Source organism: Sorex fumeus, unplaced genomic scaffold (assembly GCF_029834395.1).
Source record: "Sorex fumeus unplaced genomic scaffold, SorFum_2.1 ptg000015l, whole genome shotgun sequence".
Taxonomy (NCBI): Eukaryota; Metazoa; Chordata; class Mammalia; order Eulipotyphla; family Soricidae; genus Sorex; species Sorex fumeus.
In genome coordinates, this window is record NW_026606072.1 from 11,932,347 (window position 1) to 11,958,052 (window position 25,706).

The window sequence follows — 25,706 nt, forward strand, 5'->3', positions numbered from 1 at the left end:
TCAAACTTTCGATTAAAGACAGTAAGGTCCAGTGACATGGCCCAGTGGTAGACGAGACACTGTACATAGTCCGATCTCTACCATTGCTCCCATCCTCCAAAAATAATTTAACGCAGAAAAATCTGACGGATAGCTCATTTTCCCCTTAGTCTGTAATTTAAGTGAAAACATCTTTTGAGAGAACAAAGGCATAGTGTATAAATTAGTCACTCCTTAACTACTACAGACAAGATGAGGAATTTGCCTCAAGAGGAGAGGGTCTTGTCATTATTTCCTTACATTTCCTACTAAATCCTTAATCGCATAGAATAGAATTCCTGCATCAACAATTCAGATACATATCGCCTCAGAACATCCCACTGCTTCCAACCGCTACAGCACTGGACACTTCTGACAAAACACTCTTGCTCTGGAAACACCCTCATTTTTACATCACTCTGATCTGCAATTTCTGCAGGTCTTCATTTCACTATATCCCAACAGTAAAATCCTCAGGCCTGACCGCCTTTCTTCTCTCGAGTCTTAATTGGGAAGTATATTGGGAAATATAATTCCAAAGTGTATCTCCTATCAAACCACTGCTAAAAACTGTTTGATCTATCACTATGTCTCAACAGTTCATCATCTTTTTTTTTTTAACTTTTTAACTGAATCATTGTGAGAGAGACCAATACAAAACTGTTCCTGATTGGATTTCAGTCATATAGTATTCCATCCCTTCACCAGTGTACATTTTCCCAGCACCAGTGTCCTCAGGATCCCTCCCATCATCCCCCATCCCCACCCCCCATGTAACCTCTCTCCTTCTCCCTCTCTCTCTGCCTCCCCCTCCCCCCCTCCCCACTTTCGGGTATTGTGGTTTGCAATACTGATACTGAAAGTATTATCAAGAATATCCCTTACCTACTTTTAACCCTCAGATCTTCTCCAGAGTGACCATTCCCAGCGATTATTGTCATACTGGTCTCTTCTCTATCTTACCTACTCTCAGCCCCCAACACACTGTAGTCAGTTCCAACCACTGACCAGTCCTCCTAACCCCTATCTTCCCTGGCCATGGATATTCTTCTTCTACTATATGTATTTTTTATATACCATGTATGAATACAGTCATTCTCTATCTGTTCCTTTCCTTCTGACTCATTTCACTCAGCATGATAATTCATCATCTTTGATCGCTTTCCTCTGTCCAGTACAGTCAATCAGCTGCCAACATCTGTCAATCAATACTAACTGAGTAAGCCAGGCATGGGAAGTAATAAGTGAACAAAACAGACGAGCACTTGCATGCTGAAAGTAGACTATAGACCAAACACGACTGCCACTCAATTCCTCTTTTGCAAACCACAGCACCCAAAAAGAGAGAGAGAGAGAACAAAAGGGACTGCCCTGCCACAGAGGCCGGGTGGGATGGGGGGGGGGGGGGTTAGGAGGAATGCTGGGAGCATTAGAGGTGGGAAATGGGCACTGGTGGAGGGATGGGTACTCGATCATTGTATAACTGAAACCCAAGCACAAAAATTTGTAATTGTACCTCATGGTGTTTCACTAATAAAAATTCAAAAAAATAATAATAAAACAGACAATCACCATCTTCTCCCTGCACTTTACTGCTCAGCAGAAAACTAAAAAATGAGGACTCACTGCTAATAATTAAATAATTATTGTGTACGAAGTGTGATGTTCAAGTGCTAAACACTCCAATTCATCACTCTCTCTTTAATCCATCACCGTTCTGCCACTATTACGAAGGTAACATTTATTAACCTAACCTTTGTTTCACTACTTTCCCACAAAATGCTCCACGTAAAATGTTTTCCCGAGCAATCTATTTAACTGCCTACTACTTTGCTTCCACTGATAGTAGTTTATCACAGCAAAATCACATTTAAAATCTATTTCAAAGTCTTCTTTTGGGAATGTCCTATTCTTGTTTTCTATCGCAACTGTCTCCATTACAGAAAAAAACGCATTCTGTGTTTCTCAGGCTCCTTTCCATTATGTAATTTAAGAAATAATGCATTATACAAAATAGGCACATAAAATAGTTAAATTAAAAAACTAGGTAAGTCAAAATAACACAAAATATACTTCACCTTGAAGTGTTTGCATCATTTCAAGAAGTACAGGAGTAAGAGTTTGATTATATTCATGGAATATATCTATAAATAGTACTTCAGTGCAAGGCTAAATAAGAAAAAACACAAATTTCAAATAAAAACAACAGTATACTAATTAATTTTATAACAAAGCAAAGAACATGCAGTCTTAATATTCTAAAATAATTTTCAATTTCTTAAAAAGTTTTCAATTTCTTTTAAGATTTCAATTTCTTAGAATATTTAAAAGAAATTTTTTTTCTTTTGGTTTTTGAGCCACATGTAGCATGTTCAGCACATTCTCCTGGATCTGTGAGATAGAAATATCACTTGTGATGGGCTCTGGGGACCATATGGAGTGTCAGGGACTGAACATAGGTCGACCACAGGCAAGCATCCTACCTGCTCTACTATCTTTCTGATCCATTATATATAGCTATTTTTAAAAAACATACTGGGAAATCAAATTATAATAATTCAAAACAAAGCTTATTTTACGATTCCAATCATTTTGACAAAACTCTAAGAAAAAACATTTTCATCATTGAATCCATTAAAATATACTTCCTTAGCAATGACAGACATATTAGCACTAGCAATTTATATGTTGAGTTCACATTTCACTGACATAATTTTTAAAAAATTTCTGAGGCAAATATTAGTTTACAAGAATGTACATGTTTATATTTTAGGGCTACAAATGTTAGAGAACACAACTATAGTGTTTCTTTTAATATACACAAATATAGGGGCTGAAACAATAGTACATTACAGACAGTAAAATACACGCTTTTGCCTTGCTTGCGGCCAACCAGGGTTCAATCCCTGGCATCACATACGGTCCCCAGAATCTGCCAGAAGGAATTCCTGAGCACACATCCAGGAATAACCTGAGTACCTCCAAGTGTGGTCCCAAAACAAAACATAAAAAGCAAATGATACACACACACAAACAGAAAACAGTGTCAGCAAGATAAAAATAATGACTAATTTTGGTTCCATAAAGTGCTGAATCAGTTTCATTATATAAAAAAATCATAACTAAAACTTTAAAGTCTTTTCATTCAAATGTAGTATTGTACATAGATATACTGAAATATGATGAAATAGTATACCATTTGAGAAACATTTAGATATTTACAGCAAAATAACCCAAAGTGGGATTAGTGACCCATTACATAAAACTACCTATGAATTAATAAGTAATAAAATAACTTTCGGGAACTAAGGTTATTTTATCACTTACTCTACTTTATAAAATGCTTAAAATTTTCTTTGAGAGGGTGAAAGCAATATTATAGTGGGTAGGCAACTTGTCCTGCAAGCAGCCAACCTGGGTCTGATCCCTAGTCCCTATAAGGTTCCCTGAGCCTTGCCAGAAGTGATCCCTGAGTGCAGAACCAGGAGTGAGCCCTAAGCACTGTCAAGAGAACCAAAATAATAAATAAATAAATAAATAAATACATCTATTTTAAAAATTTCACAGAGCATATTTGATTAACATTCCTCATATACTAGTAATATCAATAAATAGTCCTCAATACCAATAATATCAATATATAAGTATTTAAAAAGCCTTTCACGAATGGAGTTCAGTGGTAGAACACTTATCCTGCATGTGAGGCCCTGAGTTCAGTCCCTAGCAACACAAGAGATATTAAAATAAACACAAAAAACATTCTATTTCAGAGAATCACACTGTGAAAGGTGAAACAGCACCAGAAGAACAATTATATTACTAAAATAGTCAAGAGATTAAAAAAATATATATATCATTCTAGCAAGAGTGGTAATTTTCACTCGCAATAACATTTTCTATTTGTGTAACAACAATCATTTTCAATCAAATTAACTGCAAAAACAAACAAACAAAAAGTTTGTTAATCCAGTCAAAAATCCAGTTAGCTTTTAATAAAGGCCAAGGATCATAATGTATGTCCTTCTTTCAAATCTAGATTCCAGAGACCATAAATATTTTCCTACTAACACTGGAAATTTTTAACAGATCTTTTTTCTATTAAGAGTATAAACCCATTCAGGTACTCCCCATAAACTCCATTTCCCATAATACTTACCCTCAAGCTATATTTCCAAGAATCTCCTCCAGTTTCTTCCACTGCTGCAATTAAAAATGTGACAAATGATACTACCCAGAAATGCAACAGTGGTGCTTCAAATTTCATTTTTGAAAAGTTTAAATTTTAAATAGCACTGAAATAATATTTTTGTGCATGTTTTGTTTGTTTGCTTGCTTGCTCTTGGATATAGGACCAGTCAGTGGTGCTCTACATCTGCTCCCAACAAGGCTCAGAGGACAACACAGTATCACAGATCTAATCCAGAGCTCCTGCGTGCAAAGCTTATGCTCTCGCCTTTTAAGCCATCTCAAAACCCACATAAATTGTTTCAAATAATGAGCTGGGTTTGATTCCTCCTCCCCTCTTGGAGAGCCCGGCAAGCTACCGAGGGTATCTTGCCCCCATGGCAAAGCCTGGCAAGCTACCCATGACATATTCGATATGCCAAACACAGTATCAACAAGTCTCACAATGGAGACATTACTGGGCCCGCTCGCGTAAATCAATGAACAACAGGACAGTGCTACAGCGCTACTGTGCTACCACAGTCCAGGAAATGAAAGAAAATCTGAGACCAGAGAGAGTGCAGCTGGTGAAGATGCTTGCCTTGCATTCAGGTAACCTGGGTTTGATCCCCAATACTGCATCAGGCCCCCGGAGCCTAGAGGAGTGACTCCTGAGTGCAGACCTAGGAATGAGCCCTGAGCTGAGCTGGGTGTTATCCCAAAACCAAACCAAACCAAACAAAACCAAACAAAACATCATCAAGGGGCCAGGGAAACAGCACGGTACTCAGGGAGGCGAGCTACACATACGCAGGACCCCATTAGCTCTCCAGCACCACATGGCCTCCAGCACGGCAAGGGCCCAGCAGTGCCACACCTTCAGACCCTCGCACTGAATGGTGGCAATAAAAACAAAATACATGGGAGTGGACCCGTATCAATTGGGCCTTCACACACACACACACTGAGAAATAAACTTTAAACTTCATATAGATAATTCAATCTGCAATTCAGGAGGAACCCCTGAACACCACCAGGTATTTAGGACCAACCCCTCCCCACCCTAGCCCCTGCAAAAACAGCACTATCAAAATATTAGCCCTATGAATTAAGTAGATGGCAATATTTAGGGAATGGGAAATAATACTGCAAACACTGAAAACTGAAAACTTACTAAAGCCTTCTGGGTCTTCTTCCCACATTGTCAGTTCTTCTTCAGTTAAGAGAAAATAATGAGACACCAATCTTCTACAGATCTCAGTCAAAGTGGGAAATGTAAAGAATGCCATCTTAATTTTATGAGCCTCAAGAGTTTCCGGACTACTATCTAAAATAAATAAAAAAATAAATAAATGTTCTAAATTAAACATTCTAACCAAGTTGGATTATTTAAATTTAAATTTTGGTAAATGAAAATTTTATACATTTTATTTTTTACTCTAGAGAACTCAAAGATATTCTTCCTATTATTCATATGACATACACATTAGTCTTGCTTCTGTAAGACCACTATAACTAAACATTATACACTATATTATCATACCATCAAGTACCGCATTTTATTTTTCTCCTTCAAGACTTTATTCATCTCAGTATCCATACATATGAATAAATTCCAAATAATATAATAAGCAAATAAACCTTCTAAAACCTACATTATATATATGCATACATATGTACATAATCAGAGCAACCTATATTATATATATGCACATATATGTACATAATCAGAGTAAAATTTTAATTGCACAATATGATATAAAATGAGCTGTAGTCATTGGTGTAAAATTTGATTCTTCAGGTCCCCAGACATCAACAAATCTTCCACTATGCCATGAAAGACTGTTTATGCATATATGGTCTTTAATAGCTCACATTCCTCTTGTAAAGACTAATTCTAATCCTAGTTCAAGCGCCAGAAGTAATTCTTCATTTTTAAATATCATGAATTTCAAAAGATACGTTACTGTACCCTTAGATTAAAATAAGGAAATAAAAAAACTGAATTAAAACTATCAGTAAAGCATTTACCTTCAAAATTTTTTGATGGTTTATAAGCATAATTTTTGACAATCATCTTAATAAGATTCATGCATTGGACAATGAATCGTTCAAATGTAACACCGTCACCAACTTCTGTAAATACATAGCTTACAGAAAATTCCAATGATCTCTGAATTAGCGGAGTAAATGAAAAGGGATGCTGATCCAAGAAGTCCAAAAGCTATAAGAGAAAATTTTTCATGTATTTTCTCCAAATTTATCTCAAAATATAATCAACCACAAGCACATCTTACATTGTAACTCTGCTAATAAACACATAATGAATTCACACTTAGGAGAAAGTGCATGTACCTAGTTTTACATGCAAAATGCATGTAATATTTCTTGGGACTCACATATGATTCACATAATGTGAATTATAACAGATAATAACTCATAAAAAGAACTTTCTGTTATCTCTCATACAAGATGCAAAACAGACTTTATGTAACTTGAAAACTGTGAGTAAATCGGACATCAAGATTCAGAGTACAAAAGTTCAGGCTTTAAATGAAGTGCAGATAGCCTTGTGGACAGCAGGTATGAGCCGGGGGTGTGGGGGCGACTAAAACCTCATGGGAAGGGGGGCGTTCTGGTCCGTCCTTCACGCCCTACCGAGGTCACCAGTTGCCCCCCGCGAGCGGCTCTCCAGCACGGCCACGGCCCCAGAAGCACAAGGACTTAATGCAGAACCCAGCAGCTTGGAGCAGAAAAGTGAACGGACTATGCATTGATCCAGGCCATCAAGTCTGCCGGAGGGGAAAGGGTGTTGCCCCATTCGCCCTCTCCTCTCTGGAAAGAAAGATGGCGGCCACATGGGAGCCTTGTGGACAGCAGGTATGAGCCGGGAGTGTGGGGGCGACTAAAACCTCATGGGAAGGGGGGCGTTCCGGTCCGTCCTTCACGCCCTACCGAGGCCACCAGTTGCCCCCCGCGAGCGGCTCTCCAGCACGGCCAGGACTCCAGAACACAGAAACCAATTTCTTAACTATCTGACTTTCAGTAGAAATACTTCCAGGGTCAATAGGTAAAAGAGCAGAAATCCAAAACCAACATTTAATTCTTGAACCCAGCCGTAGAAAGCAAATCACTTCACAATGCTTTTTCAGCATGTCTGATTTGGGGGGGGGGGGGGGGGTAAACTCTAAATAATAGTGTTGAATCTTTTATTGAAACAATGAATCTAATCAAAGCAGATAGAGTGTTAACTAGAATTCATCTGCCTCACAGGGACGGGGAGGGTGGGGTTTTATTGGGGTTCTTCATGGTAAAAAATAAGTATTGGTAAAGGGAAATGTGTTTGATATTTGCATGACTGAGACATAAACCTGAAAGCTTTGTAACCTTTCCCACAGTGATTCAATAAATAAATAAAAAAAATAAAAATAAAATAAAAATAAAAAAAAGTAACATTAAAAAAAATAATAATAATAAATGAAGTGCAGATAAAAGAACACATCTCAACCTATTAAAGACCACATTATGAAATCATTATTAATATTATACTCAATAATGAAAACTACTTATTTGAGAGGTCAGGTAGACAGTAAAGTGAGTAGGACATTTGCCTTGCACAGGGCCGATCCATGTTCAGTCCCCCATGCCCCATATGGGGCTCCAAGTCCTCCAGGTGCCATCTCTCAGCTCAGAACCAAGAGTAGCCTGGAGCACTGCTGGGTGTGGCCCAAAAATAAACAAAAAATTCTTTCTTTAAAAGCAAAACCACTGTCTCCCCGCCTTCTCCAGATGGAATCCTGGTGACCATGAGCTTCTACAAGCATGGTTCTGGCATGCAAGTACCAGGACAATTTTCTGAACTGCAATGGAGCTGCCCCAGCTCCAGGCAACCTCTGATTCCGGAAGTCACACCCACAACCCGCCCCCAGCGCCATCTTACAGCACACAGCAGCGAACAAAAAAACCGGCTGGAGGGCCGCACAGCTCCCAAAAAATTCTCCAGGCCCCATTCAGAGCTGATATCACCGGGAGGTCCCAGATGGGGTAGGTGCTATCTCCCTGCCTTCTCCAGATGGAATCCTGGTGACCATGAGCTTTCTACAAGCATGGGTCTGGCATGCGGGTACCAGGACTATTTTCTGATATGCAAAGTGATCAATGGAAAGTAAATTATCTAGCATTTGTCCCTGAATATCAGGCTTGAATGGTGGTGGGAAAATCTGAGAAAAAGATAATGCCCAACCGAAATACATCTGGACTGTGTATTTAACTATGGTGCTATGTGGCCCTGGGAGGGGAAGGGTATCTGTCCCTCCACCTGTCCCTCTTTGCGGCGGCAACATGGTGGCCTGCATCTTTCAGAGCCTAATGAACAGGCAGGTATGAGACTGCATTGACGAGGCATGTGGGGCTTCATGGGATGGGGGTGGAATTGGCCCTGCTCCCCACCATGACAATGCTCCGAGTTGCCACCCTCAAATGCATCCTCTGGCTTCTGAACAACCATGATCCCCGAGGCACACATACCAATCTCGGAACCCAGGGGTTTCTGGCAGTAATCCCTCTAGGTTTATTACTAAAATATCAGAAATCCCAATTCGCATGGCCACTATTGTGGACATCATATGCTCTAGATAATCAACATTAGAAAACAAATTTTCTAATGATGTCTTTGTGGCAGGTCTGAATATTGAGGAAAATTCCAAATAACAATGCTGAGTCTTTTATTATAATATTGAATGTGATCAATGTAGACAGAGAGAGAGTAAAGTGAAAACCTGACACACAGGCAGGAGGTGGGTATACTGGGGTTCCTGGTGGTGGAAAATGTGCACTGGTGAAGGGACAGGTGTTTGATCATTGTATGGCCGACCGAGACTTGAACTGAAAGGCTTTGTGACTGTTCTCCCGGTGATTCAATAAATAAAAAAATTATAAAATTTAAAAAAGCAAAACCTAGGGCTGGAGCAATAGCACAGCTGGTAGGGCATTTGCCTTGCCCATGGTCGACCTGGATTTGATTCCCAGCATCCCATATGGTCCCCTGAGCACCACCAGAAGTAATTCCTGAGTGCAAAGTCAGGAGTAATCTCTGAGCATCGCTAGGTGTGACCCAAAAAGCAGAAATAAAATAAAATAAAATGAAATAAAATAAAAGCAAAACGTAGACAAGACTGTTCACTCTCCTCACTATTTACCTTAGCACTAAAGATCTTAGGCAATTAAACACCAAGAAATAAAAGGGACTCAGATCAGAAAAGGAGAAGTAAAACTATTGTTATTTGCAGATGATGTATTACACAAAAATGTTGCAATCATAAATACAAAGAGAAAAGATAAAATCTTATTTACAATTCCATCAAAAAGCACAATACAACCTTTTAATTTCATTCAAAAAGGTACTTGATACTGATGCCGATAATCAATCCTTCTGAATAGACTGACTTCTACATACTCTACGGCCTGCTACATCTGAGCTATTGTCTTGCAGAGCGCACTGCTCTCTGCAGTGGCACAACTCCAGTGAACTGAGGGGGAAAAAATGGCCTATACAGAAGTTAACTTCTCCAATATTTACTGGACTTGATTATTTTATTTACTATGCTATAAGGTGTGTAAATCTGATTATTATAAGCATTCCAAAGGCTTCAAGATAAAGACGTATTTCGTTAGGGCTAGCTTTCCCATAGAATGATAACATATTTTACACTGAAGTGAAAATACATACTTGTAAAATTTTCTAAATGAGTTAAATGTATCTCATGTGAAATAAACATACTTAAGAGCAAAAAAAACTTACCACTTTAGTAAAAAGAATGATGGTCTTTTCCAGTCTATCCCTACATATGTTATCTGTACCTATATTTCTACCTGTTAAAAACACATTTTAAATATTACAACTTTGCAATTTCTATATAAATTTATAATCATGATAATGTCAAAACTTTTTGTAAAATATCACATATCACATTATGAATTTATTACTATTCCCAATTCTAAACAAAAAAAAGTTTTAAAAACACAATACCAACATTCATACTTAAAAGACAGAAATCCTTAGTGCCAAATTTCACAAAATTAATCCTAAAATTGAGCTCATTTTAAAGTAAAATTTTTATCCATGTATCACCTCCAAATTCTAAATAATTAAAAAAAGTTAAAATACATTCCAAACAACACACACAAAAAGGAAACACTCAAAGATAATCATTCTTTTTCTTATGTCTTCTAACAATTTTTCTAATGATTTCCCAGCCATAACCAATTTTTTGTCTATTTGAAATACAAAGAACTAATCTGTTCTTAAATCCTTTTATCTTCTGATCCACCATCTTAGTTTCCTTCCCTAAAAGAACCTCCCTTTCTTCCCTGGAGATGGCCAAAGAAAAATGAGATTTTTTTAGGAAAACTATCAAATGAGTTCTCTACTTTCATCCAACTCCCCCCTCATTCTCTGCCTCTTCCTTCTCCTCTCTACTAACTAAACTGAAACTGAGTGACATAACACAGACACACACATACTCTTCCTATTTTCAGGGCAGTTTATTTCCTAAACACATACATGGCAAATAAGTAAGTGCACATGCCCATATATGGAAAAGAAGAGAGTACTAAACTGATCTCTGGTCAGATACAACACAAGTGTAAATTACTAAAAAAAATTTGGCTGTCTTGCAAGGCAAGCATCTCATTGCTATACTATCACTCTGGCCCCTAAAGATATCATATGAGATGGTGGATTATGAAGATTTAAAGGTAAGTCAGTGAGGTATAAGAAACACGGGATTTACCAGACGAAAGCTTCATTTAGAGCTGGGGAGAGAGTACAGGGGTTGAAGCACTGCCTGCATGCAGAAGACCCTGAATTAATACCATGCACCATCTGGTTTCAGGAGCGCCCACTGGAAGAGCAAGCCCTCACCCCACACAGGAGGAGAGGAAGGAAGGAAGAAAGAGAGGTTGGAAGGGAGGGAGGGAATAAAGGGAGCAAGAAAGGACCAGATGAGGCAGTTTATATTATGGAGATAACTTAAAAGAAGTAAGTCCTCACAAGAAGTCTCAACAATTTGGGAAATTCCTATTTGCTAAAACAGAGGACTACTATGAATGTCTACATAGAACAGAGACAGCAATCCAAACTCAAACAAACAAAAAAAAAGAGCAGACATACACTTTTCAAAAAGAGTATTCTAAGTACTTCAGAGAGTTCTGAAACAATGAAACTGAACCCCATCTTAAGGCAGGGACTTTATTAAGAAGTGTGACCTTTTGTCCTCTCCCCAGACTGGCAGGTGCGCGGCAGGGGAGTACTATAAGAAGAATTTTCCAATAAAAACTGCTGGCATGGAGGGAGTACTTACTGCATTCCAGAAACTGTTTTAAACGTTCAAATATTCCATGTAAAAAACCCTAGAAAAGAACAAATTTTAGGAGTCTCAGTTTATGCTGACATAAACGTTTTTCTTTTTACTCTTACAAAATACAAAAAAACTTATCACCTAATAAGCCAGTTAAAATTTTTAAAAATAAAAAAAAATCCACTATTAAGTCTTCCACAAGAAAAATAATTATATTTGATCTCTCTAATGTCTTATTTCAACCACTAAAATTGCTTTAAAACATCATTCATTATACATTGTATTCTTACTGTTCAATTTCTCTTCACAGTCCTTATATATAATTTGTCTTAAAATATGGCTTCTCCGACTACAATGTAAGTTTCTTAAGAAACAGAACTTTTACTTTATTGCTATGTTTTCCAGAATCCAGAAATAATACTTGGCAGAACAATAAGTACTCAATATATGAATTTATGACACCAATCATGTAAAGCAAAGGTTCTTAATCTCAAGTAAGAGATTAAACACAATAGCTTTCAGAAAAGACAAACATAAATGATTACCTTCTATATACAATGGATCCTTCCTTGAATACTGATTTTTAAGACATTATAAAAATTTATAAAAATATAAAGAAGTAGTAAAACAACTTCAATACAATTTATCGTTATTTTTGGTTTCCGGGCACACCCGGCAAGGCTTACTCCTGGCTCTGTGCTCAGGGATCACTCCAGACAGGGCTCAGTAGACAGGTCGGGGTGCTGGAAATTAAACCCCGGTCAGTCATATGCAAGGCAAGCACCACACATACTGTCATAGCCCTCCAGCCTTTTTTTTCCCTTCAGTTTAAGCAATGAGGCCTAAAAGATAATACAGGGGCTAAACTGCCTACGTACAGCTAGCCTGGGTTATATACTCAGCACCAGATGGTCTCCCAAGCAGTGGCAGGAGCAACTCCCAAGCACAGAGCCAAAATACTAACAGGCTGGACACACAAACCCACATGAAAGAATTTAAGCATAGGAGACTTCTGTGCACCAATAAATAAAGTGTAAAAATTTCCTAAGGATGCTTCATATCTTTTCCGCAAGGTTTCTGTTAATTCTTTTAGCGATCTGATGAAAAAATATATAATATCTATACCAATATATAAATACATAAAATCCAGTATTTCCATTTCTAGAAATGCAAAGTTATCTTAAAGAAACTATAAGAAAAGACTAAGATATGACATTCCAACAACATTTATCAGTTTAAAACTGAAAACAGGAACCAGAAAGAAAGTACAGTGGGTAAGGTGTTTTGCCATGCACACAGCCAACCTGGGTTTGATCTCTGGCACCACATATGGTCCAATAAGCGATGCCAAGAGTGATTCCTGAGCACAAAGTGAGGAGTAAGCCCTCAGCACAGCCAGCTGTGGCCCAAATCCCAATCCCCCACTACACAAAAAGAAATAAAAGCACATGTTCATCTAAAGATTAGAAAACAAATATAATAATTAACATGTTCAATAAATTCTGTTAATAGACAAACTAAAACTATGGTATAATTGGTTCTCATCTTCATAAAGTAATCCTTTATTAACTGTCACTTTTATTAGTCTAGCACTATTAATCACATGGAATACAAAAATCACTAGAAGTTAGCATAAAGCATTTTATTGATATGAAAAAATATTCAATATACTGAATTTAAAGAAAAACAAGGAAACGGCATACAGGTATCATTTATATAAAATTGAAAGTAAACATGAAAATATATGCCAAAAATTTCTTAAAAGTATAAATTTTAGCAATATCTTTAATGAGTTTTCAAATAATTCTATACTTCAGTTTTCTGTGTTTAATTGTTATCCTGTTTCTTTTTCCTATTTTGGGGTGGGGGGAGGCCCACACACATCAGTGCTCAGGGTTCACTCCTGGCTCTATGCTCACAGATTTATTCCTGGTGGGGACAAAGGGTCCATGTGGTATCAGGGATCAAATCCTGGTTGGTCAAGTGCATTATACTCTGTCCTATCACTATAGCCCCCATCCCTGTGTTCAATTTTTAAAAATAAGTGTACCAATTAGAATGGAAGTGATGACACATTGATAATGTTAGTGGTTTTCAAATAATTTAATAAGAGCATTATTTCAATCAATAGCTTTCGTTGTTGTAGCCACACACAGTGCAGCTTTGGGGGCTATACATAAAAAATGTATATGGTACAATACTGAGCAAATATCATAACTGGTTGGTTTTATTAATAAGGTTTGATCCCCAGTACCACATACAGTCCCCCGAGTCCTGACAGGCTTCATGATCCCTGAGCACAGAGCCAGGAGCAAGCCCTGAGCATCAATGAACATGGTACAAAAACAAACAGCATGGCAAAGCCTGGCAAACTACCCATGACGTATTTGATATGCCAAACACAGTAACCATTGTCACCATGAAGACATTACTAGGCTCGCTCAAGCAAATCGATGAACAATGGGAGGACAGTGACGGTGATAAGGCTTACATTAAAACTTTGTTCTCTGTATTCATGATTAAAAGACTCAATTCTCAAAAAAAAAAACAAATAAAAAACAAACAGCAACTATATATATATATATATAGAATATATATATGTATAGTTTAAAAAAATGTTCATGGCATTATACAGATCAATAAATATCACAACCCATTGGTTTTACCAATAAGGTTTATCCTCAGCATCAAATATGGTCCCCCAAACCCTGCCAGGCGTGAAGCTCTGAGTACAGAGCCAAGAGTAAGCCCTGAGCACTACTAAGTGAGGTCCCTCAAAACAAAACAAAATATTTCACTGGTACAAAGCATAATAGTTTTGAGTAGCACCAGGCAAAGTATCATCAGGTCAGACCCAAAATAAAGAAACATATAAAAGCAAAAGAAAATATCAAAGAGATAAATATCTATAATATATATGGTAATATTGCAATAGCATTCCAATTTATAGTATTTCAAATTCAGATCAAAAGCTGCTTATCTGGGGCTGGAGCGATAGCACAGCGGGTAGGGCATTTGCCTTGCACGCAGCCAACATGACTGACACAGGTTCAATTCCCCGCACCCCATATGGTCCCCTGAGCACCGCCAGGAGCAATTCTTGAGTGCAAGAGCCAGGAATAACCCCTGAGCATCGCAGGGTGTGACCCAAAAAGCAAAAAGCAAAAAAAAAAAGCTTCTTCTTTGTTTTGCTCTAGACCTGGAAGTAAAAGAGGGCTGCTCCTGGCACTGTGCTAGCAGTCACACTGATAGCACTCAGGTGACCACTTGGTACCAGGGATGAAACCCAGGCCTTGTGCATGCAAAACAACACTGTGGGCAGTGTTCGGCCCCCTGAGCTTTCTTTCCAGATCCACAGTGTACAAGGCTTCTTGAGAACTATCCTAAGTCTGCTTTCTCTCCACACAATAAGTTGCTTTGATGTAACAAATGAGGGAGGGAAAATATACATTTATGCATAGTAAACATATATAATGGTTTAAAAAAAAAGAGAGAACTTACTAAAAACTTTTAAATGAATTCCAAATATAAAAAATAAGCTTTAAAACATCCAAGAAAATAAATACCAAGCAGTTTCCCAAAATCAGAAAGAATAAATCACTTTCAACTTACCATTACTTCCATATTTTTATGAGGTTCCATAAATCCATTAACAGTTAACTTACGTAGCACTGCAAGGTAAAAATCAAGCATTATTTGCATCTAATTTTTTTAATATTTCATCCCATTAAATTCATAATCTTTAAAACACAGAATCACAAAGCCTTCTCAAGGTTTACAGTTAATATCCTTTAGCCCTGTCATTTTGAAAGTATTTTTTTAAATGCAACCACTGCAAATCATGGGGCTTAAATAAAATTTAAAAATTAAAATAAAATGTAATTTCTGATCATTAGATGGTTACTAAATGGAAAACCTGAATTACAGCAAGTTCTTATAATTCAAGTTACAAGTATTCTCACTTATCAACTACATATGTTTCTAAAATTGTACTTCACTTTTTTTTTTTGCTTTTTGGGTCACACTCGGCGATGCACAAGGGTTACTCCTGGCTCTGCACTCAGGAATTACCCCTGGCAATGCTCAGGGGACCATATGGGATGCTGGGAATCGAACCTGGGTCGGCGGCATGCAAGGCAAACGTCCTACCCGCTGTGCTATTGCTCCAGCCCCTCTACTTCACTTTTTATTTGCTAAATACTTCTTACCTGAAGTAACTCACTTAGATGAACTGAGAAAGCTTTATCTATTTCATAAACTTTACACTATGACTCAAGAGTCATAAAAGCTTCAATCTGGTTTAGGCTATTATTTATTAAAGTCCCCTAAAAGGGACATAAAATTAACTTCCATTATAAAATCTGAAGTTGACTGCAGTAACTCATGATAAGCATTGCATACTATGAATAAACTAATATATATCCAGGGACAAACAGAATAACAGATATAAAGTCAAACCTAAATTTGACTCTTATTATCTACATTATTTTAGGATACTTTTCCAAATCCCACTTTCCTCACCTGCAACATGTGATTAGGTTAAGTTTCGCTTCATAGAGTTAATGAAGAATTCAGTACTATAACACATGTAAATCAATACAATTCATTAATAACAGGATGACCAGCATTAAGAGATTGAAAATATAAGTATCTTCAGTACTTTAGAAAACTGTCAGTCACTGTCCTCCCGCTGTTCATCGATTTGCTCGAGTGGGTCAAGTAACACTGTGAGACTTGTTACTGTATTTGGCATATTGAATATGTACGGGCGGGCGAGATACTCTTGGTAGTTTGCCAGGCTCTCCAAGAGGGGCGGAGGAATTGAACCTGAGTCAGCCAGGCCGGCCACGTGCAAGGCAAACGCCCTACCCGCTGTGCTATGGCTCCAGCCCAATGATACTATAACAGAGGAAACTTGGGTCCAGATCAAGGGCCTTGCTATGTGTACTCTCCAACCATAGGAACTTCCGCTACTCTACCTAAGAGGCTCTGTCCTTTCTCTTCATTATCTAGTTAACTTGTACCGTGCTCTGGGTTCTGACTCGAACACTACTTTCAAGGCCTAGTTTTTCTTAACTATATTGTTGCTTTAATAACACTGTTAAGGTCCCTGTAACAAACTGTCTCCCCAGTGCAACGTTCCTACTTACAAGTCTACTGAAGGAAATAATGTATTTATCAATGTCTGAAAGGTACTAAATGCACACAGGTAAAAATTCAGATGTTACATATAAACAAAATTCAACCCAAAGTACTTCTTAAAGTATAGCCAGACAAACATTTATGGTAACAGAAAACAATTTTTTTGTATGTTTCTGTTTTGAGGACACAGCTGGTGGTGCTCAGACTATTTCTGACTCTATGCTCGGAGTCACATTTAGCGGTGTTTGGGGAACCACATGAAGTGCCGGAATCTGCAATGAGGTCTGCTGAGCGCAAGGCAAGCACCTTAACCGCTGTGCTCTCTCTCTCGCTTTCTCTGGTCCCAGAATAAGTACCTTAAAGGAAAATGCCTTGGGAAGACTTCCTGGCTTGTGTGCCTTAAAAATGCGAAATTTCTAAGACCTTGGGATAAGGAGGTACCTCAAAACTTACAAACAAGGTAATAGAAAACTTAGTCATTTCATCAAAAGTCAGGCTTCAAAATCAGCCAAATAAACTCAGAAAAAATTTCCTAATCATTAAATCAAGTACACAAGGTTTCTCATATATAATCTCTTCTCAGTTCTCTTAATTCCATCTGAATCAATATTTCTAAAACTTATCACTTTCTCACTCAGGGATATTAACAAGACTATCTCCGTACGGAATTTTATTCAACAACAGTTTTTTATAATCATTCAAATACTGTTCCACATAATCAACCAAAATGTGCTTGGCAGTCAGAAGTTTATGCATTCGCTGCCTGGATAAAATATAAATGACAAACGAGAGCACAGCCAAGAGCATATGATGGCACCCTAAAGTACTGGGTGAGTATGATTTCCTAAAATAGGTTTATAAATGAATTAGAAGGATGGAAAATAAGTTATAATGAAAGAGAAAGAAATGTGGTTTTAGATCAAACCAAGAAACAAACTGAAATTAGCAATCAGAAGAAAGGGAGAGAAACTAGGAGGAAAAAAAGAGTAAGAGGAATTCTCAGGATTCATTTATGAAAGAAAGTAACTCAGGTCCAGGAGAGTGAAATGAAATGCCTACAAACAAATCACAGGAAAGCACAGGCCAAGATGGCACCCCATCGAGCTCCTTCGGAAATTTTCCAGAGTCTTAGGGTAAACAAGAAAGACAGAAGTTTCAATTCTCTGAAAAAAAGAGAAAACAGCATTCAACTAAACCTTAGGGAGCCAACCGTCAAACAGCATAATCGAGATAAGAGGGAGTCTCAGAACAGAAACGTAAAGTAGAAGTGAAAAAAAAAAACAGTGGAAGTAGTTGAAAGGAATGTGTTCAGAGTCCTGAGACCCAGTAATGGGAATGTAACTAAAAACCTGGAACTACGGTGCGCTTTCATACATTACACATAGTGAGGAAAAGCTATTCTCACAAAAAAGCATTTGGGGACTCTTCTGAGGTATGTTGTCGAAAATGAATATATCAAGTTTAATAGTACCTTTCAATGATAGTAGAGTTCGTTCTAGTGAACTCAGAACTGCAGCTTCATTGCCAGAAGATACATGTTGAAGGAATGTGTCTGTATGGTGATTCCACAGAGAGCGGGCAAAATTATAAATTTCAGAAGCTAACTGCAAAGAAATACCAATAAATTTTTCATGATATAGATTTCACTAATTAGACCTACATAGCAAAACATTCTGGCTTTAAAAATGAGCATACATTTTCAATGAAAGTTGAAATAGCTAAGAGCCATTTATAGCAACATTTGAAACATTTTTCGTCACAATGCACAGTAGTAAGTACACTTAAAATCCTAGCTTTTTATAACAATATGTAGTGTAATGCCTGCAATGCAGTCTGATATCTCCCCTTTTTGTCCTTTTTTCTTCTGCTAATGAGCTGTAATACTCAGTTTGTGAAACAAAGATTTGCAGGCTGTCACTAAAGTACCTCAAACAAACATTACTCAGAAATACAAAGAGGTCAATTTCTATCTCCTGTTAGTTCTACCCCTAAGGTTTCAGGGCACTGAAAGCCACGAACATACAAAAAATATCATTTGCCAGGCAGCTTTTCTGACACCAACTATTCCTTAGAAACCTAGAAACCAGGCTCACAATTCAATCGGCTTAATCAATGGCTGAACAAATGGCAGTACTCCTACATTGTTTTAAAATTAATTAATTAATTAATTAATTAAAAGAAGCTGGGCTCATTCAGCACTGCAGTTAGCATCTACTTCCCAGGCTGAGAGAACTTCTAATGGTACTCTACAGCTTTTTTCAAAGAAATTCCAAGAACAATCATGGCCTACATGACTATTCATATTACATAAGTAGTACATGCACGTGCATCTGACTATTTATTATTTCTATACTTCAGAATCTTCAGTTTGTCTTGTGTGGTGCTCAGCAGCTATACCAGTTCAACGCTCAAGAGATCAAGCAGTACTGAGATCTAATGTGGTCCACACACAAGTGAAGCTTGCACTCCAGTCCTTTAAGCTTTCTTCCCAGTCTTCCGAAGAGTGGTTTTGTTTCTATTCTTGCTGGTTTTGGCTCTGGGGCCAGATTCAGATCAGTAGCATTCAGGGACTACTCTTGGCACTGTGCTCAAGGCTCACTCAAAGCAGTACCAGGGACTGAAGTAGGGTGAGTTGCAAACAAGGCAAGTACCTCAGCCCTTGTACTATGTCACTGGAGTTACCCCCCAAGCCCCCAAGTATAGTTTTAATTTGAAATATATCATTTGGTCCAATTACACTCTTTTTAATAAGGCAAGAAATTAGAAACCAGTTAGAAATGTAATCACACAAATTATATTCCAATGGAAAAACAAATCAAAATTTTTTCTATTACTCTAAGATATTAATTTTAATGATGAGTGCTTATATTACTTCCATTAATTTTAATAGAAAACAGTTTTTCTATATCCCTCTGGTGACTTTATGTAACTAGAGAGGTCACACAGGCACAACTTTCATTTCTGCTAATCTGAGTCTTAGCAGAAGATTCTGCCATCCTCCTGAAACACAAGGCAGGAGAGAAGGCTAAGTGACTACTATGACACAGACCATCTCCTAGTGACCATCACCTCGATCCACCTCCACTGTCAGGAGGCAGTTTCTCATGCTGGGTGCTGATTAGGTAGGGAGAAGGCTTTCTGCACCTTATACCTGAGAAGAGAGCCATAAAGCCTCTTACACTCTGGAAAAGACATCTCAGCAATAGGACACCCCACAATTTGTCATACAATCATACAGTCCCTAATGTTTGGCCATTCTTTTTGGTACATGAGATGACAGAAATGGCTAACATCTTTTCACTGTCCAAAATAGAAACGCTTTTTTCCTAAAAGTTTTATATTATACATACATACATACATACATACATACATACATACATATATAAAATTGGGGGGCTACAATCGGCTGTGCTCTGGCTCTGCACTTAGGCATGACTTCTGAAGGTGCTCAAGGGACCAAATGGGTAGCATGGATCAAACCCGGATTGGCCAAATACAAAGCAAGTGCCCTTCCCACTATACTACCTCTCTGTCCCTAGAATTTTCATTCATTCTTTTTTGTGTGTGGTGATGAGGATGGAACCCAAGTACCTCGCATGCAAGACATGCACTATACCACCTAGTCACATCCTAGATTCCAGAATTTTCTTTCCCCCAACCCCATTATTTTCTTAACTACAAAGTGGGACTTTCCCCACACCCTTAGATTGATACTGCTGTGAGTACGAATACAAGTTATTTTAAACAATGTCTCATCCAGGATCAGGGAGATGGTTAAGGAGGCACATGATTTGCAAATGGCAGCGTTGGGTTTCATCCCTGGTATATCACATGATTTTCTGAGCACAACAGGAAGAGGACCCCAAGCATGTGGGTGTCACCCTCCAACAAAATACACTCTCTCTCTCTCTCTCTCTCTCTCTCTCTCTCATCTATTAAACTCTACGGTAACACCAACCTCTTTTATGTACCGCTGGATAGAAATGTATACTTTTATTCTATTATATGACATAAAAAATACTCAATGTCAAATACAGCTGATATTAAATGTTTACTATCAGTTTCACATATATACACATGTAAAATATTTGTGACACACCCATTACTATTAATTAGCCTAAAATGTTTTGTTCTTTTGAGTTATAAAGATTTTATCATGGATCCTTTTATTTAACTTTCAAACCCTCCCCTACAACTATCTGTCAAACTCAATGAAGAAACAATGGTAACCATTCCCTCATACCTCAACAGAGAAAAAAAAATTAAGCTTGAGAAACAGAACTGATTGTAAGAATCTGGCACCAGTTAATGAAGAAAAAAAACATTAGCCCCACAAATCACCAGCATAATATTCTGAAATCATCTCAGATTTAAAAGAACATAACCATAGTAGTGACAAAGAGACAAACCTACTTTAACTGTTTTAATTTTTCAAATACTACTTCTATTACCAAGAGACTAACCTTTATAGAATTCACCACCTGCATACATCTTAAACATAAAATTCTCTTCACTCACTCTCAATACAAAGAACAAAACATAACACATAAATCCCCCGAAGACTGTACCAAAGGTTCTTTTATCCAGATTTGGATAAAAGAAACATTTCCAAGGCAAGAAAGATGGTGTAAGGGACAGAACACATGCTTTGCAAGCAGAAAACCAGATTCAATTCCCCATATTACATGCCCCTCCTGAGCACTTTCAGGAGCTATCTCGGAGCAGAGCCAGGAATAGAGCTCCCAAGCACAAATGATGTAGCTCAAAATTTGAAAAAAAATAAAACAATTTAAATAAAAGAAACAAAAGAAAAATATCAGGGTGAAACCAAAGTCATTAAAATAAAATTCTATTTTGCTTCCAAAAAACTGTCCCTTTCCATTTGTAATCTGACTTTCAAACAAAAGTCCCCAGGATAGGATATAGCTCAAATGGCTAGAACATCAGCTTTGCATACATACAAGAGCTGGGCTGAATCTCCCAAGCACTGCCAGGAGTGATCACCAAGCACTAAATCTCTAGGTGTGTGACCCAAAACAAACCCAAAACCAAAAAGTTTCCAAATTAGTTTGGCCTCCTTTTCAGTAAAAAAAAGCAACCAACATTCAGAGCCCCATGCCACCCCCGCCAAACCTAAAAAGTCCACCTTCTCCAAGTAAACGAACAGAAAGTGTCCCCCAACTGCAGATGAAGCTGCTATCATTCCTCCTCTGCACTGCTTCAATGTCCCCTATAAGGGAGTGCTACGAGCTTTGAGAAACACTACACTAAAACACGGGGAAAAGATCAGGAACTCAAATAAATGTTCCATTTTAATCCCTCTTAAGCAATTATCCAAGTTAGAAATTTTCTTTCCTTGTGTGTGTGTGTGTGTGTGTGTGTGTGGGCTGGAGCTATAGCACAGTGGTAGGGCGTTTGCCTTGCACGCAGCCAACATGGCCGACCTGAGTTCGAGTCCTCTGCCCCTCTCGGAGAGCCCGGCAAGCTACCGAGAGGATCTCGCCCGCACGCCAGAGCCTGGCAAGCTCCCCATGACGTATTCGATATGCCAGACACAGTAACAACAACGCTCACAATTTGTTGTGAGACTTTACTGGTACATGCTTGAGCAAATCGATGAACAAGGGGAGTACAGTGCTGCAGTGTGTGTGTGTGTGTCTGTGTGTGTGTTTGGACCACACCTCAGAGGCTTATTCGGGGCTCTGCAATCAGTGATCACTACTCTCACCACCATTTTTTTCAAAATAGCAACAGAAAAACACTTAAGAGTTCCAGCCCCGTTTTATTTTATATATATTAAAAAAAAAAAAAAGAAAACCACTTAATAGCAATATTAGGTTTTGCTCTATTCATTTTTCTTTCTGTGAGCCTAAAAAACAATAACATGAAAGCATAACTGACTGGAACAATAGTACAGTGGGTAGGGCATTTGCCTTGCCTGCAGCCAACCCAGGTTTGATCCCTGAACACTCCATGGAGGCTGCCAGGAGTGATCCCTGCACAGAGCCAGGAGATAGATCTAAGCACTACAGGGTGTGACCCAAAAACAAACCAAAAAAAAGGGGGGGGGGGGAGGTTTAAAAAAAAGAAAGTAACAAAGCATAACTTCAGGAACTGGAGAGATATACAGCGCAGTGAGTAGGGCTCTTGCCTTGGACCTGACCAACCTGTGTCCCATATGGTCTCCTGAGCCCACCAGTTCTGTTTCCTAAGAACAGAGCCAGAAGTAACCCCGACCGGTTTGGCCCCAAAACAACCGATTAAAAAAAAAAAAAAAGCAAATGTGCACGTGTGCACGCGCACACACACACAAAATATAACTTTAATTATGAGGCTCGAGAGACAGCTTGACGGGCTGAGCAAATGTTTTGTAAGCAAGAATCCCAAATGCACTCCCTAATACTTCATGGTCCCACAAACACCTCAAGTAGCAGCCCCCGTGAGGAATATACGAGGAACAACCCTTAAGTAGCACCTGGTGTGGCCAAAAAGAAATTTTTAAGAAGTATTACTTCAATTAGAAATACACAGAAATCAAGAAAACACAGTGCTATATAGTTTTGCTTAAAAATTAATAGTTTCCAGGCCAGTGAGATAAATCAGGGGTTGAAGTGCATATTCAGTTTGCCATGACTCTGGGTTCAATCCCCTGCACCAATCGGTCCCCCAAGCACTGCCAGGAGAGGATCTGGAGCACTGAGCTGGGAGTAGCACCTAAGCACACTGGGGTGTGGCCTAAAACAAAACAAAAAATTAATATTCTCCTCTGTTTCACATTACAGTTCTAGAGTCAAATACCTAAACAGGAATCAAAAAGTTCCAATTTATGATTGCCTTCAGCTGGTCTATGTAAAGACTTATCCCCATACACACAAATGGTGGAATGGGTTTGCTTTTGTAACTAATTTTGTATCCCCACACCCATACCATGAATGACTAGAAAGAAGCTGCAGGAACACTCCCCATTTAGCCCAATGCTAAGAGGAGGAGGACAATTCAAGAAAGGGACACTGGGGCTGGAGCAATAGCACAGAGGGTAGGGCGTTTGACTTGCACGGGGCCGACCCGGGTTTAATCCCCAGCATCCCATATGGTCCCCTGAGCACCACCAAGGGTAATTCCAAAGTGCAGAGCCAGGAGTAACCCCCCGTGCATCACCGGGTGTGATCCAAAAAGGAAAAAAAAAAGAGAGAGAAAGAAAGAAAAATAAAAGGAACACTGCCGGCTATCCTGCAACACAACACATGCCCAGCACCAGCTCCTATCTGCTCCAGAAAATGCCAAGTGGTGAATGCATACAGAGGCTCAGCTGGAAAAGAGAACGCAACACAGCACGTGGGAGGAATTAAAATGTTTCCTCCACATTTTCTTCTCAAAAAATGAAGGGGGGAGAACTCTTCGGTTAGACAATATGAAGATAGGCTTTATAACGAAAATGTTAAGAGACTGACTCATGGAAAGGTCTAATACTTGCGTTGTTAATCTCTAAACCAGAAGAAATAGCACCACCCACTGACTATTTCAACAGATTTTAACTGAGGAAACAGTCTTGACTCCTTGATTACAAAAGCAAACCCACTACACCAAGTTTTAGCTGTCTTTTTTTCACATTTCGAATTAAGTTTAAAGATTAAAAGACGTCTGAACTACTGCCCTCACCATTTTTCTCTCAGAAAAGTTAACACCAAGGAATTTCCAAATAAAGTCTTATGCATCACAAGCGAGTTATCAATATTACCCATAAAATCTTCACTGTCAAAACCTGAATGAAATCAATGGGACACACGGTAGAAAGGACAGGAATATACAAAACTTTTCAACATGTCAATGGCATGAGGAAAATTAGAAGAAAATTAGTACTGTTCTAAATGAAAAGCTAAGAGAGAGACAACTCAACAAGCAAGCACCATATGTGTTGCAAGCACCACCAGGAGCAGCCTCAAAGCTCCTAGTCAGGAGTAGCCCCTTGAGCACATGCAGGTGTGGTCCTGAAACAAAACACATAGCATAGCATAGCATTACATAACAGGACACAAGCAAATACTACCTGATTCATTTTCTAGAGCAAACAACACACCACTGAGATGAGAGCAATAGTACTGAGGATCAGGCTTACCTGATGCACTATCTTTCTAGTCTACAATATATAAATTCCAGATTCAAGTAAGAGGTATGTTAGTTTGGGGTTTGGTGGATCTTGAGGGCAGTTTTTGAGGGTAGGGGTGGGTTTCCTTGGGGTTAGGGTTCTAAGTCACATCCAGCAACATTCTGGGGTTACTTTCAGCTCTGTGCTTAGGGGCTGGCAATGCTTGAGGAACATGTAGAGCTGAGGATCAAGCTTCCTATCTATAAAGCATGTCCATTAAGATCCTAATTTTTGCTTTCTTATTTTTTTACTTTTGTTTTGAATTTTTCAAAGAATAAAATTTAAAAACACCTGTACATTCTTTATAATAACAGAAAGTGTACAGCTATAAGGTTAATTTTTAATCAAAGATAATAACATGTTATGTTAATTTCAGCTATAAAACATAGTTGATTTAATACCTGAATAAAATAGTCTGAAGAACCTGGCAGGCTACCAAAAGTATCCTGCCCACATGGCAGAGTCTGGCAAACTCCCCGTGGTGTCTTCAATATGCCAAAAACCAGTAACAACAATAGGTATCATTCTCCTGACCCTGAAAGAGCCTCGAATATGGCACTTTTTAAAATCTCAGGGCTAGGACGAAGGAGATGTTACTGGGGCCTGCTCGAGGTAATCGATGAACTACAGGATGACGGTGATACAGTGATGTTAGTTTCAGCTATAAAACATAGTTGATTTAATATCTGAATAAAATAAATAATCTTAACAGTAGGTCTAGTTAATATGCAACACCATACACAGTTATAAACTTTTTTCTAGTTATGAGAAAGTTTTTTGCTTTCTGTTGCTTAGGAATCACACAGCAGTGCTCAGAGGCTATACTTGGCTTGATGCTAGGGGTTGCTCCCACAGTGTTTCGAGGACCAAGCAGTGTT

At 38.4% G+C, this 25,706-nt stretch overlaps 1 protein-coding gene across 1 annotated transcript in view; it reads right to left on the reverse strand.

The window, feature by feature from the left end:
- IPO11 (importin 11) overlaps positions 1-25,706 on the reverse strand; it is a 185,194-nt gene that overhangs the window by 121,585 nt on the left and 37,903 nt on the right. The window contains exons 6-13 of the mRNA XM_056112106.1: positions 18,154-18,286; positions 15,153-15,211; positions 11,544-11,592; positions 9,983-10,053; positions 6,214-6,406; positions 5,357-5,509; positions 4,175-4,218; positions 2,097-2,187 (exon numbers count right to left, since the gene is read on the reverse strand). Coding sequence (XP_055968081.1) covers positions 2,097-2,187; positions 4,175-4,218; positions 5,357-5,509; positions 6,214-6,406; positions 9,983-10,053; positions 11,544-11,592; positions 15,153-15,211; positions 18,154-18,286 — 793 coding nt within the window. The remainder of the gene's footprint in view (positions 1-2,096; positions 2,188-4,174; positions 4,219-5,356; positions 5,510-6,213; positions 6,407-9,982; positions 10,054-11,543; positions 11,593-15,152; positions 15,212-18,153; positions 18,287-25,706) is intronic.